This window comes from Procambarus clarkii, chromosome 11 (genome assembly GCF_040958095.1).
Source record: "Procambarus clarkii isolate CNS0578487 chromosome 11, FALCON_Pclarkii_2.0, whole genome shotgun sequence".
Taxonomy (NCBI): domain Eukaryota; kingdom Metazoa; phylum Arthropoda; class Malacostraca; order Decapoda; family Cambaridae; genus Procambarus; species Procambarus clarkii.
In genome coordinates, this window is record NC_091160.1 from 50,352,480 (window position 1) to 50,369,284 (window position 16,805).

The 16,805-nt window shown below is 43.9% G+C and overlaps 1 protein-coding gene across 1 annotated transcript in view; it reads right to left on the bottom strand.

Annotated features, from left to right (window-relative positions):
- LOC138363733 (uncharacterized) overlaps window positions 1–16,012 on the bottom strand; it is a 97,987-nt gene extending 81,975 nt beyond the window's left edge. Inside the window, exons 1-2 of the mRNA XM_069323127.1 lie at window positions 15,949–16,012; window positions 12,081–12,232 (exon numbers count right to left, since the gene is read on the bottom strand). Coding sequence (XP_069179228.1) covers window positions 12,081–12,232; window positions 15,949–16,012 — 216 coding nt within the window. The remainder of the gene's footprint in view (window positions 1–12,080; window positions 12,233–15,948) is intronic.
- Window positions 16,013–16,805: the final 793 nt, after the last annotated feature.

Sequence of the window (16,805 nt, forward strand, 5' to 3'; positions counted from 1 at the left end):
GTCAACCACTCTGACACTAAAAAAAGTTCTTTCTAATATCTCTGTGGCTCATTTGGGCACTCAGTTTCCACCTGTGTCCCCTTGTGCGTGTTCCCCTTGTGTTAAATAGCCTGTCTTTATCTACCCTATCAATTTCCTTCAGAATCTTGAATGTCGTGATCATGTCCCCCCCTAACTCTTCTGTCTTCCAGCGAATTGAGGTTTAATTCCCGTAGTATCTCCTCGTAGCTCATACCTCTCAGCTCGGGTACTAGTCTGGTTGCCTGTGTGTGTGTGTGTGTGTGTGTGTGTGTGTGTGTGTGTGTGTGTGTGTGTGTGTGTGTGTGTGTGTGTGTGTCTTTGAGTGTTCAAGGTTGGATGTCCAGATGCTTGTGGTTAGTCTCACCCAAACTTTGAAGGGGGATTAGTCTGGGGTACAGGGTGGACATATGGTGGTATACGGGGGTTAGGCCTAAGTTAATGTTTAAAGTAGTTTTCTTACGAATCTTTCATATGAAGTTAACTCTGAAATACGACAAATGATTAACGTTGTCATAACGCAACTTCTTAAAACCAGTATAGTTGTCTCCGTGATTCCTAACGTTTTTCCTTAGAGGAGGAGAGCTTAGGGAAGTGTACAGGTAGATGAATGGTTAGATAGATGAATATTTAGGTGGATAAACAGATGGGTGGATAGATATGAATGGAAAATGTATAGTTTCATGGATAGAAAGTTAGACAGGTGAATATAGATAGATAGATGGTAGAGATAGACTAGGACAACGCCGGGTAGCCAATAGAGTGAAAGGTATTAAAAACTGCAATATATATTGAGGATCGGACTTTAGGACATTCCAAACACGGAAGGAAGAGAAACACTAAGAAGGGAATGGTTAACAGAGCGAGTAAATTTTTCTTCTCTAATAAATCGAGCATTACTGCTGAGCAACGCCACTGACATGAGCACATGACACCACTTTAGAGAGAAGTGAGCAAGCCACTTACATGAGCACATGACACCACTTTAGAGAGAAGTGGGCAAGCCACTTACATGAGCACATGACACCACTTTAAAAAGAGTTGTGTTCCTGAAATAAGGAAAGTTTCAAAATGTGAAACCAATTTTCATATAAAGCCACATACAAGAAACATTAAATTAAAAACCAGTCTCCCTGACTGCCTTACCCTGCTAATACACTTTGGAAATTATCCGGGCATACAATAGTGAAACATTTACGAGCGAGAAAGAACGCAAATTGAGTGAGGTCAAATTATGACAATGGAGACCTAAATATGACAAGATTGTTATGAGCAAAAATGCTTCCCAATCGATTTTCCGGACGCCCTTGAGACCACCTGAGAGACCAAAGTGCAAGATAGTAAGATAGAGAAACAAGCAGATATTGGATGGTACTAAACTAAACTCCTCCAAGGAAGATATTTCCTTGGAGCGCTTCCTTGAAGGGAAGAAACCAAAAGAGCTGTCATGAGTGATACAGAGTCAGAACTGATAAGAGGAACGCAGCAGGGATGCACAAGCTGTAGAGCTGGGTCTCCTCCTGTTCCGTGTTTACATCAATTGTATAAATGGGAACGGGAATTCATTCGTATATTTATTTTCAGATTGCACCAAGCGAATTTAAATAATTGAAACAAGTGATGTTGGAGGGCCTGGATAGGCTTCAAGAGTGGCCAGGCAACTGGTTATTCGAGTTGAACCTCAGCAAGTGCCAAGCTACAAGAATGGGGGATTTAATAAACAAAATCACTAAGAATACATATGTTAGGAAAACTAACTCAAATATTCAAGAATGCAACAAATATAACCCACCGGCATAATGGAAAAACTCAGTCATTGGCGACTTCAATTATGCAGAAATAGAATGGATTACAAGGGACGTACAAGGATAAGCCGAGACCTGAAGCTTCCGTCTGTCAAGCTACTTCCAGGAAGTAATAGACATGACCTTCCTAACCTCAACATGTCAGGGAAGACACATGATAAAGAGACGTACAAGCAAACCTTGACGTTGTATTCACTCAGGACCATAAATAAAACTGAAAGCAAAATAGACGAGAGCGAACTAGAATCCAACAGTCGCTATATATCCTGACCTCTTGACTGTATAGTGATGATGAAGTCATTATATGGATAAAGAAGTCAATATTAGCGGCCACACAGGAGAGAAGAGATTAAGACAAAATGAGAGACTTTGTTTGACTAATTACACGAGTTAGGGAATATAAGACAAAATCAAGAAATTATGTCAGTTATAATAAATTACTCGGAAACTGAACAAAGATGTATAAACATTTTCAAGAACAGAACAAAAACATAGAAACATTAACTCTTTGTTGAATATATTAAGTCTCAAAGGAGTGGAGGTCGGCGGGAGTGGGGGAAAATTAATAATGATAATAATTACAATAATAATAATAATATCAGAAAATACAAACCGACTTAAGAACGTGGAGAAATAGAACGGTAACAAAAGGCAGGAAAATGAACGCCAAATGTTCTATGGTAGTCAGAGGAACTGTGTAAAGATGACAGGACGCACGACAGGACGCACGACAGGACGCACGACAGGACGCACAACAGGACGCACGACAGGACGCACAACAGGACGCACAACAGGTCGCACGACAGGTCGCACGACAGGACGCACAACAGGACGCACGACAGGACGCACAACAGGACGCACGACAGGACGCACGACAGGACGCACGACAGGACGCAAAACAGGACGCACGACAGGACGCACGACAGGACGCACGACAGGACGCACGACAGGACGCACAACAGGACGCACGACAGGACGCACGACAGGACGCACGACAGGACGCAAAACAGGACGCACAACAGGACGCACGACAGGACGCACGACAGGACGCACAACAGGACGCACAACAGGACGCACAACAAGACGCACAACAGGACGCACAACAGGACGTACGACAGGACACACAACAGGACGCACAACAGGACGCACAACAGGACGCACAACAGGACGCACAACAAGACGCACAACAGGACGCACAACAAGACGCACAACAGGACGCACAACAAGACGCACAACAGGACGCACGACAGGACGCACAACAGGACGCACAACAGGACGCACAACAGGACGCACAACAGGACGCACGACAGGACACACAACAGGACGCACGACAGGACACACAACAGGACGCACAACAGGACGCACAACAAGACGCACAACAGGACGCACAACAAGACGCACAACAGGACGCACAACAAGACGCACAACAGGACGCACAACAAGACGCACAACAGGACGCACAACAAGACGCACAACAGGACGCACAACAAGACGCACAACAGGACGCACAACAGGACGCACAACAGGACGCACAACAAGACGCACAACAAGACGCACAACAGGACACACAACAGGACACACAACAGGACGCACAACAGGACGCACGACAGGACGTACGACAGGACGCACAACAGGACGCACAACAGGACGCACAAAATTACAACCAAAACAACTGCACAGCATTATCACCAGGTACGAATAAGTGAATAACAAAGTTTCGATGGTAAACAAAATGGGTGAAAGACAAACAATGTTACGGCCGTCACACACACACACACACACACACACACGCACGCACACACACACACACACACACACACACACACACACACACACACACACACACACACACACACACACACACACACACACACACACACACACACAACAGGAGTGTGTATGCGTGTGTGTGTACACACACACAGTATTGAAAGAGTGTGCAGGAGCACTTTGCTTGCCACTCTCCATAGTGTATAGTAGGTCACTGGACACGGGAGACCTACCAGAAGTATGGAAGACTGCTAATGTAGTACCAATATTTAAAAAGGGTGACAGACAAGAGGCACTGACTACAGGCCAGTGTCCTTAACTTATATACCATGCAAGGTGATGGAGAAGATTGTGAGAAAAAACCTAGTAACACATCTGGAGAGAAGAGACTTCGTAACAACCCATCAACATGGGTTCAGGGAGGGTAAATCTTGCCTTACAGGCTTGATAGAATTCTACGATCAGGTGACAAAGATTAAGCAAGAAAGAGAACGATGGGCGGACTGCATTTTTTTTTACTGTCGGAAAGCCTTTGACACAGTACCCCATAAAAGGTTGATGTATAAGCTGGAGAAACAGGCAGGAGTAACTGGTAGGGCGCTCCAGTGGATAAGGGAGTACCTAAGCAATAGGAAGCAGAGAGTTATAGTGAGGGGTGAAACCTCAGAATGGCGTGAAGTCACCAGTGGAGTCCCACAGGGCTCTGTACTTGGACCTATCCTGTTTCTGATATACGTAAATGATCTCCCAGAGGGTATAGACTCATTCCTCTCAATGTTTGCTGACGACGCCAAAATTATGAGATGGATTAAGACAGAGGAGGACAGCTTGAGGCTTCAAGAAGACCTGGACAAGCTGCAGGAATGGTCGAACAAATGGCTGTTAGAGTTTAACCCAAGCAAATGTAATGTAATGAAGATAGGGGTAGGAAGCAGGAGACCAGATACAAGGTATCACTTGGGAGATGAACTACTTCAAGAGGCCGAGAGAGAGAAAGACCTGGGGGGTGATATCACGCCAGACCTGTCCCCTGAAGCTCATATCAAGAGGATAACATCAGCAGCATATGCCAGGTTGGCTAACATAAGAACGGCCTTTAGAAACATGTGTAAGGAATCTTTCAGAACATTATATACCACATATGTCAGACCAATCCTGGAGTATGCGGCTCCAGCATGGAGTCCATATTTAGTCAAGCATAAGACTAGATTGGAAAAGGTTCAAAGGTTTGCCTCCAGACTAGTACCCGAGCTGAGAGTTATGAGCTACGAGGAGAGACTACGGGAATTGAACCTCACTTAATTGGAAGACAGAAGAGTTAGGGGGGATATGATCACCACATTCAAGATTCTCAAGGGAATCGACAGGGTTGATAAAGACAGGCTATTTAACACAAGGGGAACACGCACTAGGGAACACAGGTCACAACCCAGATCTCATTTGCTGAAATGCTTAAAAAGAGCCCTGAAGCTAGGTCTGCGGTTAAGGAAGTTGCCATGGAAGTGGCTTCCTCTCAGGAAGCAGCTAGATGTACTAGCCGGCTGATAGAGAGAAATAGAGCAGTAGTAGTAGCAGGCATTGAAGAACAAACAGGGACCAGACCAAAGGAGCGGAGAGACAAGGACAAAAACATGATTAAAGAGATCCTTAAAGAGGTAAGGATGGAGGGAGCTGAGCGAAATGTTGAAAAGGTTTTCAGGCTTGGAAAGTACAACAAGGACAGAGACCGAATGATAAAGGTGGTTTTCATGAGCGAAATCGCGAAAGAGGAACTGCTAGCAAGGAAGTGTTGTCTAAAAGGTGTAGAGAAGTTCAAGAAAATATTCCTGCAGAGGGATATGACAAGGGAAGAGAGAATACGGACAGCAGACGCGAGGAAGGAGCGCAGGGAGAGAGAAGGAAATCAGAGTACCACAACCCAGAACCCTACAATCCCAGAGGGAAGTGGAGAACCCTCCTCAAACAGTGCAACAGCCACAGGGATTGGGGCACCACCCCCACATTCTACCCAACAGACACCCAACCTGCCCCATCCCCTGTCAGCCCCCCACTAAGTACCCACCTAGGGCACCCTCCCCCCACCCACCCCCCCTCCCCCCACTCACCCCCCTTCTCCCCCTCACCCCTCTCCCCAGGACCTCCCTTCCCCCCCATCCCCCATGCCCTCCCTTCTCCCACATGCCTTCCCGTCTCTCCCACCCCCATGCCCTCCCTTCTCCCCCTCCCCCCTAAGCCCCCCACTCTCCCCCACCCCACCTAAGTCTTCCCCTCTCCCCCACTCCCCTAAACCCTCCCCTCTTCCTCACCCACCTCAGCCCTCCCTTTTCCCCCACGCCCCCCAAGCCCTCCACCCTTTTCTCTCCCCCCAAGCCCCCCCATCTCCCCTATCCCCCACAGCCTCTCCTCCCCCCATGCTTCCCCAACCCTCCCTCTCTTACCCACCCCCTGTACCCTCCCCCTCTTATCCACCCCCTGTACCCTCCCCCTCTTATCCACCCCCTGTACCCTCCCCCTCTCCCCCACCACCCCAAGCCCTCCCTCCTCCACCAATCCCCCCGTGCCAGGTCCCCCCAGCTCCCACTCACCCCAGATCCCAAAGGTCCCCCCCAGAAAAGAAGCAGAAGAGAGTCAGTTTCAGGGTGATGTACTCGAACATAGATGGGATCACAAGCAAGACAAGTGAACTAAGGGAAAGAGCACAAGAAGTTAACCCAGATGTAATCGGACTCACTGAAACAAAACTCTCTGGAATCATAACGAATGCCGTGTTTCCCCAGGAGTATACAGTAATAAGGAAAGAGAGGGAAGGTAGAGGAGGAGGCGGAGTGGCCCTACTCATGAGAAGGGAATGGAGTTTTAAGGAGATGGCCATCCCGGGCTGTGAGGAGTTCAGAGACTACATAGCAGGCACCATAACAATGGGAGGACCAAGAATAGTAGTAGCAGTAATATACAACCCTCCACCAAATGACAGGAGACCCAGTCAAGAGTATGAAAACAACAACAAGGCAGTTAACACTATAATTGAGAGGGCAGCCTCTGCTGCCTGTAGAAATAGATCCCACCTGCTCATCATGGGCGACTTCAATCACGGAAAGATTGACTGGGAGAACAAGGAACCGCATGGAGGCGAGGATACGTGGAGAGCCAAACTATTGGAGGTAGTGACAAGCAACTTTTTAACCCAGCATGTCGGAGAACCCACAAGGATGAGAGGAAATGACGAACCAGCAAGACTCGACCTAGTCTTCACTCTGAACGACTCCGACATAAGAGAAATCGGTTTTGAGGACCCAGTAGGAATGAGCGACCACAGTGTACTGGTGTTTGAGTACTTGATTGAAGAAGGGTTATTGAACTCGAGGAGGGATACCGAAACCAAAAGGTTAGCATACCGAAAGGGAAACTATGAGGGGATAAGAAAATTCCTAACAGATATAGCATGGGAAACAGAGCTCAGGGGAAAGACGGCCCAAGATATGATGGATTACATCACGCAGAAGTGCAAGGACGCAGCAAACAAGTTTGTCCCAGTCCAAAAGGAAAACAGAGAAATGAAGATGAGAAACCCATGGTTTAATCAAAGATGTAGGCTAGCTAAGCAGCAAAGCAAAAGGGCATGGAGAAACTATAGGAATAACAGGACACTGGAGAGCAGAGAAAGATACCAGAATGCCAGGAATGAATATGTCAGGATGAGAAGAGAGGCTGAAAGACAATACGAAAATGACATCGCAAGCAAGGCAAAGACTCAGCCTAAATTGTTGCATAGCCACATTAGGAGAAAAACAACAGTAAAGGAACAGGTTATGAGATTAAGGATAGGGGCGGAAGGATTCACTACAAATGACAAGGAAGTGTGTGAGGAATTGAATAAGAAATTCCAGGAGGTCTTCACCTTAGAACAAGGAGAAATTCCAGAGGTAAGTGAGGGAATAGCTAACCAGGAACCACTGGAAGAGTTTGAGATTACCAGTGGGGAAGTAAGGAAGTGTTTACTAGAGTTGGACGTGACGAAGGCTATAGGCCCAGATGGAATCTCCCCTTGGGTTCTAAAGGAAGGAGCAAGAGAACTGAGCCTACCACTCTCCATAGTGTATAACAAATCACTGGCAACAGGGGAACTGCCAGATATTTGGAAAGCAGCTAACGTAGTCCCGATATACAAGAAAGGGGATAGACAGGAGGCACTGAACTACAGGCCAGTGTCCCTAACCTGCATACCATGCAAGCTGATGGAGAAGATTGTGCGAAAAAAACTAGTGGAGCATCTGGAGCGAAGGAACTTTGTAACACAGCATCAACATGGGTTCAGGGATGGCAGGTCCTGCCTCACAGGGTTACTTGAATTCTACGACCAGGCAACAAAAATAAGGCAAGAAAGAGAAGGGTGGGCAGACTGCATATTTTTGGATTGTCAGAAAGCCTTTGATACAGTACCACACAAGAGGCTAGTGCGAAAGTTGGAGATGCAGGCTGGAGTGAGAGGGAAGGTACTCCGGTGGATAGAGGAATACCTAAGCAACAGGAGACAACGAGTCTGTGTGAGGGGTGAGGCCTCAGATTGGCGAGACGTCACAAGTGGAGTCCCGCAGGGGTCAGTCCTTGGACCTATACTGTTTCTGGTATATGTAAATGATCTCCCAGAGGGTATAGATTCGTTCCTCTCAATGTTTGCCGACGATGCAAAAATTATGAGGAGGATTGAAACAGAGGATGATAGTAGGAGGCTACAAGATGACCTGGATAGACTGAGTGAATGGTCCAACAAATGGCTGTTGAAGTTCAACCCGAGTAAATGCAAAGTAATGAAACTAGGCAGTGGAAACAGGAGGCTAGGCACAGGATACAGAATAGGAGATGAAGTACTTAATGAAACAGACAGAGAGAAAGATCTAGGAGTTGATATCACACCAAACCTGTCTCCTGAAGCCCACATAAAGAGAATAACGTCTGCGGCATATGCGAGGCTGGCTAACATCAGAACGGCGTTCAGGAACCTGTGTAAGGAATCATTCAGAATCTTGTACACCACATATGTAAGACTAATCCTGGAGTATGCGGCCCCAGCATGGAGCCCGTACCTTGTTAAGCACAAGACGAAGCTGGAAAAAGTCCAAAGGTATGCTACTAGACTAGTCCCAGAACTAAGAGGCATGAGTTATGAGGAAAGGCTGCGGGAAATGCACCTCACGACACTGGAAGACAGAAGAGTAAGGGGGGACATGATCACAACCTACAAAATCCTCAGGGGAATCGACCGGGTAAACAAGGATGAACTATTCAACACTGGTGGGACGCGAACAAGGGGACACAGGTGGAAGCTGAGTACCCAAATGAGCCACAGAGACGTTAGAAAGAACTTTTTCAGTGTCAGAGTAGTTAGTAAATGGAATGCATTAGGAAGTGATGTGGTGGAGGCTGACTCCATACACAGTTTCAAATGTAGATATGATAGAGCCCAATAGGCTCAGGAATCTGTACACCAGTTGATTGACGGTTGAGAGGCGGGACCAAAGAGCCAGAGCTCAACCCCCGCAAGCACAATTAGGTGAGTACAATTAGGTGAGTACAGGTGGAAACTGAGTGCCCAAATGAGCCACAGAGATATTAGAAAGAACTTTTTTAGTGTCAGAGTGGTTGACAAATGGAATGCATTAGGAAGCAATGTGGTGGAGGCTGACTCCATACACAGTTTCAAGTGTAGATATGATAGAACCCAGTAGGCTCAGGAACCTGTACACCTGTTGATTGACGGTTGAGAGGCGGGACCAAAGAGCCAGAGCTCATCCCCCGCAAGCACAACTAGGGGAGTACAACTAGGTGAGTACACACACACACACACACAAGAAAGTGCGTGATGGAAGTAATGTAAAATTTCAGTAAGATTTGAATACCGAATACTTAACGCCCACAAAAATTACTGGAGAACGCGTCAAATAATGCAGAAGAGGTGGAACCTATAACCATTTGAGGAGCTGGATAGGATTAAACCATCAAAACCTGAAACCATATTTTCTTGAATCCTAAAAGATAGAGCTGACGAACTGAGTTGGTCATAATAATATGAAAGATCTCGGTATCCAAAACGAAAGTCTAAAAATTTCGAAGACAACCATCATTGAGAATAGGTTCAAGAAAGGCAAGACTCTTAAAACACAAAACAGACACATACATTCTGTACAGGAAATACATGCTATAGGAAACTCAAAAGGAAACTGGCGTGAATTATCTAGACTAAATGTGGTCTCGAAATATAAACATAAACTTGGGGAAAGTCTTTTTAGACGAAGCTACAAACACATTAATAAAAACGAGAGAAAGGTGGGTAGTGTGTGTTTCTAGATCATCAGAAGGATGACAGGTCGAGCTACCTTGAAACACACAATAACTTTCTGATTTGACACAAAAGATTTATAATGAGGCCGAGAGGCACGACCATAGTTTATGTAGATTATATAAAGAAGTGTGTGCGGAAGGTGCAACCATTGATTATGCAAAGCTCTGCAGCGTAACCTGGATAATCGTCAGGGGTGGTCGAAGAAAGCGGCTTCTTCAATACAAATAAATGCATAGTAACGTGTATTGGAAAGGGAGAAAGATCCATTAAACCATCCGAATGAAGTGAGAGAGCTCGCATAAACACTGACGTGTTCTATAGGGCAAGGTAGAACACGTGGACCTAGCGGGACAATAAGAGGCACAGATGATCTTATATGTTATCATAAAGAACCTTTTTATCGTGGGTTTATAGTGAACAAGTGGGAGGACAGTAGAAGTAATCTCTCAGGAGAAAGCGCCAAGCCTGTATAGCACCAAGACTGTATAGCACTTGGAGAGGGGTCAGGCTAAGGATTTGGGATGGGACGAGGGATAAGGAATGGTGCCCAACTACTTGTGGAGAGTCGGGAATTGAATGCCGACCTGCAAGAAATGAGACCGTCGCTCTACCGTCCAGCCCAAGTGGTTGGGCAAAAGCTTATGCATTAAGAAGTTCCAGAAGTAGACAGATGTGCCAAGAAGCAGGAGGCGACGGTGGGTAAAGTGGACTTCTTGGAAAAGGCTTCTTGACCCAATACACTCACGCTTTCACTCACTCTTCCACTCAATCACTCGCACCCTACATACACGCACAGCCACCTGTGCACGCACAAGTACGCCCACAACCCGCACACCCTCATACCACACTACAGGAAGACAACCGGACCCTCATACCACACTACAGGAAGACAACCGGACCATCATACCACACTACAGGACGATAACTGGACCCTCATACCATACTACAGGACGATAACTGGACCCTCATACCACACTACAGGACGATAACTGGACCCTCATACTACACTACAGGACGATAACTGGACCCTCATACCACACTACAGGACGATAACTGGACCCTCATACTACACTACAGGACGATAACTGGACCCTCATACTATACTACAGGACGATAACTGGACCCTCATACCACACTACAGGACGATAACTGGACCCTCATACCACACTACAGGACGATAACTGGACCCTAATACCACACTACAGGACGATAACTGGACCCTCATACCACACTACAGGACGATAACTGGACCCTCACACCACACTACAGGACGATAACTGGACCCTCATACCACACTACAGGACGATAACTGGACCCTCACACCACACTACAGGACGATAACTGGACCCTCACACCACACTACAGGACGATAACTGGACCCTCACACCACACTACAGGACGATAACTGGACCCTCACACCACACTACAGGACGATAACTGGTCCCTCACACCACACTATAGGACGATAACTGGACCCTCACACCACACTACAGGACGATAACTGGACCCTCATACCACACTACAGGAAGACAACCGGACCCTCATACCACACTACAGGACGATAACCGGACCCTCATACCACACTACAGGACGATAACTGGACCCTCATACCACACTACAGGAAGACAACCGGACCCTCATACCACACTACAGGACGATAACTGGACCCTCACACCACACTACAGGACGATAACCGGACCCTCATACCACACTACAGGACGATAACTGGACCCTCATACTACACTACAGGACGATAACTGGACCCTCACACCACACTACAGGACGATAACTGGACCCTCACACCACACTACAGAACGATAACTGGACCCTCACACCACACTACAGGACGATAACTGGACCCTCACACCACACTACAGGACGATAACTGGACCCTCACACCACACTACAGGACGATAACTGGACCCTCACACCACACTACAGGACGATAACTGGACCCTCACACCACACTACAGGACGATAACTGGACCCTCACACCACACTACAGGACGATAACTGGACCCTCACACCACACTGCAGGACGATAACTGGACCCTCACACCACACTACAGGACGATAACTGGACCCTCACACCACACTACAGGACGATAACTGGACCCTGGTACGGTAATTAACATGCAAACACTCACCGCAGGAATGTCGACGCTCTCGCCGCTGTTGTTGAAGGTCCACCTGAAGGCCAAGGGCTTGGGATGGGCGTCCAGTCTACACGGGATGTTGACCTGCTCGTACTTGGCGACCCCGTGGTAGACGGTCTGGCCCCCGCGACACACAGGCACATCTGTCACCCACACACACAAACACAGGTCAGGAGTAGTTACTTCTCAGTTATTGGGGCACATAGGTACACACGCTCGGGCACACACAGGTTAGAAAGGCGGGGTCCAAGAGCTAATAGCTCGATTCCGCAGGCACAAATAGTATAAAACACATACACACACATACTTTCAGAACTATTTGGATCAGCCTTGTTAGATGCGATGACTTGGGGTTGTATGCTGATGTATTGACTAAAGCCTGCTGCATATCGCTTGTTACCTTGCTACAAGGGGCGGCTTTTATCGTGATATGCCCAAGATGAGGGAAGTCTGAAGTGTCACCATCGTGTCCATCAACTCATCCCAACACTTACTTGGGTTGGACAGTAGAGCGACGGTCTCGCTTCATGCAGGTCGGCGTTTAATCCCCGCGACCGTCTAACTGGTTGTACACCATTCCTATATTTCCCCGTCCCATCTCTAATCCTTATCCTAAACCGTTTCCATGTGTTATATAGTCGTAATGTCTTAGCGCTTTCCCTTTCATAATTCCCTTCCCACTTCATCCTAACACCCTGGACATAAAACAGCAGCATTATTATTAAGTTTTAAAACACAACAACATTACTTATTTATACAAATTATTAAGTTTTAAAACACCACAACATTACTTATTTATACAAATTATTAAGTTTTAAAACACCACAACATTACTTATTTATACAAATTATTAAGTTTCCACGTCAAAATACACGCAACATTAAAGGAACAATATTTATCGCCTGTACTATACATGATAAAAAACAAAATAAAGCCCATTGAGGTGTAATTTACTAAAGCTTTATTGTAAGCTACATTAAAGACAGGCTTCACATTGGTACATTCAAGGTATTATGATTTATATATTCATTCTTGTCAAAAATACTACTAACAGTCGAATGTTTCTTTAAGAATATTAAATAACATTCACATCGAAATTCATATATTAAAAGCGTTATACTTCCTTAGGAGGAAAAATAACATGTTCACGTCCAAAAAATTGACAGCAGAATGGTTCTTTAATAATGATATAATCATTCATGTGAAAACTATTATTAATACCCAGAATGATTCTGTAAGAACCAGTGGCATAATAGAACTTGCGATACTCGTTTCGTTAATTAAATATTTAATAATGCCGAATTTTTTAACCGATATGAAATTGAGAATTAAAACTTTAATTTTTTTATTGTTTCTCTTTTCAGTGACGCCAGAGAACAGGCACTTAACAGCATAGTTTAAACACTCGTTTAATCTGCAACAGCAGAGTTTAGACGCTCGTTTGATTTATGTAGCACGAAATAGCACGTAAATCAGCAGACATCCTTATGATAAATAATTAATAAATCCTGAACCAGAATGAACTGGCGAGGCTTTTTAGGATAATATGGGACACAAGGTGACTAAAACAATATCTGACTATCTCTTAATCCAGACCTATATTAACTAAACCAACATGTATATTAGCTAATCCATCATATATTAACTAATCCAGCATGTATATTAACTAATCCATCGTATATTAACTAATTCAGCATGTATATTAATTAATCCAGCATGTGTATTAACTAATCCAACATGTATATTAACTAATCCAGCATGTATATTAACTAATCCAGCATGTATATTAACTAATCCACCAGGTATATTAATTAATCCACCACGTATATTAACTAAGCCACCAAGTATATATTAACTAATCCAGCATGTATAATAACTAATCCAGCATGTATCTTAAGTAATCCACCATATATATTAACTAAACCAGCATGTATATTAATTAATCCAACATATAATAAATAATCCAGCATATATATTAACTAATCCAGCATGTGTATTAACTAATCCAGCATGTATATTAATTAATCCACAATGTATATTAACTAGTCCACCATGTACATGCACTAATCAAGTATGTGCATTAAATTCAGCATAAATATTAACTAGTCCAGCATGTATATTAACTAATCCAGCATGTATATTAACTATTCCAGCATGTTTATTAACTATTCCAGCATGTATATTAACTAATCCAGCATGTATATTAACTATTCCAGCATGTATATTAACTAATCCAGCATGTATATTAACTATTCCAGCATGTATATTAACTAATCCAGCATGTATATTAACTATTCCAGCAGGTATATTAACTATTCCAGCATGTATATTAACTATTCCAGCATGTATATTAACTATTCCAGCATATTACCTAATATAGCATGTATATTAACTAATCCAGCATATATATTAACTAATCCACCATGTATATTAATTAATCCAGCATGTATATTAACTAATCCAGCATGTATATTAACTAATCCAGCATATTAACTAATATAGCATGTATATTAACTAATCCAGCATATATATTAACTAATCCACCATGTATATTAATTAATCCACCATGTATATTAACTAATCCACCAAGTATATATTAACAAATCCATTATGTATATTAACTAATCCAGCATGTTTATTAACTAATCCTGCATGTGTATTTACTAATTCAGCATGTCTATTAACTAATCCAGCATGTGTATTTACGAATAAAGCATATGTAACAACTAATCCAGCATGTATATTAACTAATCCAGCATGCATATTAACTATTCCAGCATGTATATTAACTAATCCAGCATGTATATTTACTAATCCAGCATGTATATTTACTAATCCAGTATTTATATTAACTAATCCAGCATGTATATTAACTAATCCAACATGTATACTAACTAATTCACTATGTATACTGACTGCAGACTTGGCAAGAACATTTTCTGCTGATCAAGTCAATAGCCTGTTGATCCAAAATTATCTGCTGACCCAACATATACGGAATTTCCCGAGCCCTCCATGCGTATTATGCAGAGTGTTTAGTATGTATAATATCTGCTGACCTGGTACACATATCATTCCCTGATTCAGCATGTTTATTGTTAAAACACTTATGCTTATTGTAAATAATGTGCCACATTTTGAGTATAAATAAATAAAGAAGTTCCGATTGATATTTTAGGCCAATGTATTGAGCATTAATAGCATGAGGCTCTCAAGACAGTATAGTAAATCAAAAAATTCCTAACAGTTTACATCTATCTTTTTCTTTTTTAATAGTACATTTAGGTACATCTGCCTTTGTTCAGGTATCCTGAATTACATGATGGGGAGTACAGCGTGTCAAAAAATAACTAGCTACGTGATGCTAAAAGTTCCCATCACACAGGAAAAGGGACAAGTACCGAGAGAAGTCTACGGTCAATTACAACCATATTTAACTACTTCAGTAAATATTACAAGATTTGAAGAATTGTTACATTTGGCATAAGACATGGATCAAGATATTCCCTACAATCCTTCAAGTGTACATAGATAAAGATTATCACCATTTCAGTGGAGTACAAAAGCAGTACACTAGTAGTCAGCACAGAAGACAGCCGCGAGTTGTAACATTTCAAATTTGCCCGAATTGACGGAAACGCTTTGTTTATTAGTGGCTTTAGGTATTGTGTGTGCTAACTCTATCTTTAAATCCAACATTATGTTTGTAACTCATCATCAATGTATGTATATTTACCTGAATAAAAAATCTAAATCTAAACCTGAATCTAGCAATGATCAAACTCCAGTAATCCCCTGTAATCCTCTATAATCCTCTGTAATCCTTTTGCAGAAAACAGTATAATATTTTATTGTTCACGGGCAACAATCTTGTTGAGATTGTTGAACTCGGGAACTCTTGAGTCCCGAGTTCGATTCTCCATGATTCCAGTAAATTAAAATCACTGTACCGATTGTTAATATCAGTATATCATTGATTAGAAAATCAGTACTAGCAGTAATGAAGGGTTCGAACCTATGCGTGTGGTGTTCCCACGCAAAACGATCTATAGTCACCTACCGCATGGGTTCGAATCCTTCATCACGACTCTTACTGATTTTCTCCTTGACCCATCACGTTAGTGTGATCACTCTATGTATATCATTGATTGTTTATATCATTGTACCCAACAGTATAGTTAATATTAATGCGTTTATATCTAAATTAAAAAAAAAATGATCCCAAAATTCCTTTTGTACCCAGGCAACACAGTTAATAAAAACAATATACTTACCTAATGTAGTAAGGCACTGCAAGCTGTGATCAAATAGACTATGACCATCCCCTTGAGACTGGTCGGCGTTCGATGCACGATGATGCAAGTTGCCAGATACCGTTAGTGCGCTCAACCTCGTATCCCAGCTCTTAGTCCGTGTTCTCTAATACCCCCATCACTCACTCCTCTGGTGCACCCCTCCCCATCACTCACTCCTCTGATGCACCCCTCCCCATCACTCACTCCTCTGGTGCACCCCCTCCCCATCACTGTCCTCTGCTGCACCCCCTCCCCATCACTCACTCCTCTGGTGCACCCCTCCCCATCACTCACTCCTCTGGTGCACCCCTCCCCATCACTCACTCCTCTGGTGCACCCCTCCCCATCACTGTCCTCTGCTGCACCCCCTCCCCATCACTCACTCCTCTGCTGCACCCCTCCCCATCACTCACTCCTCTGC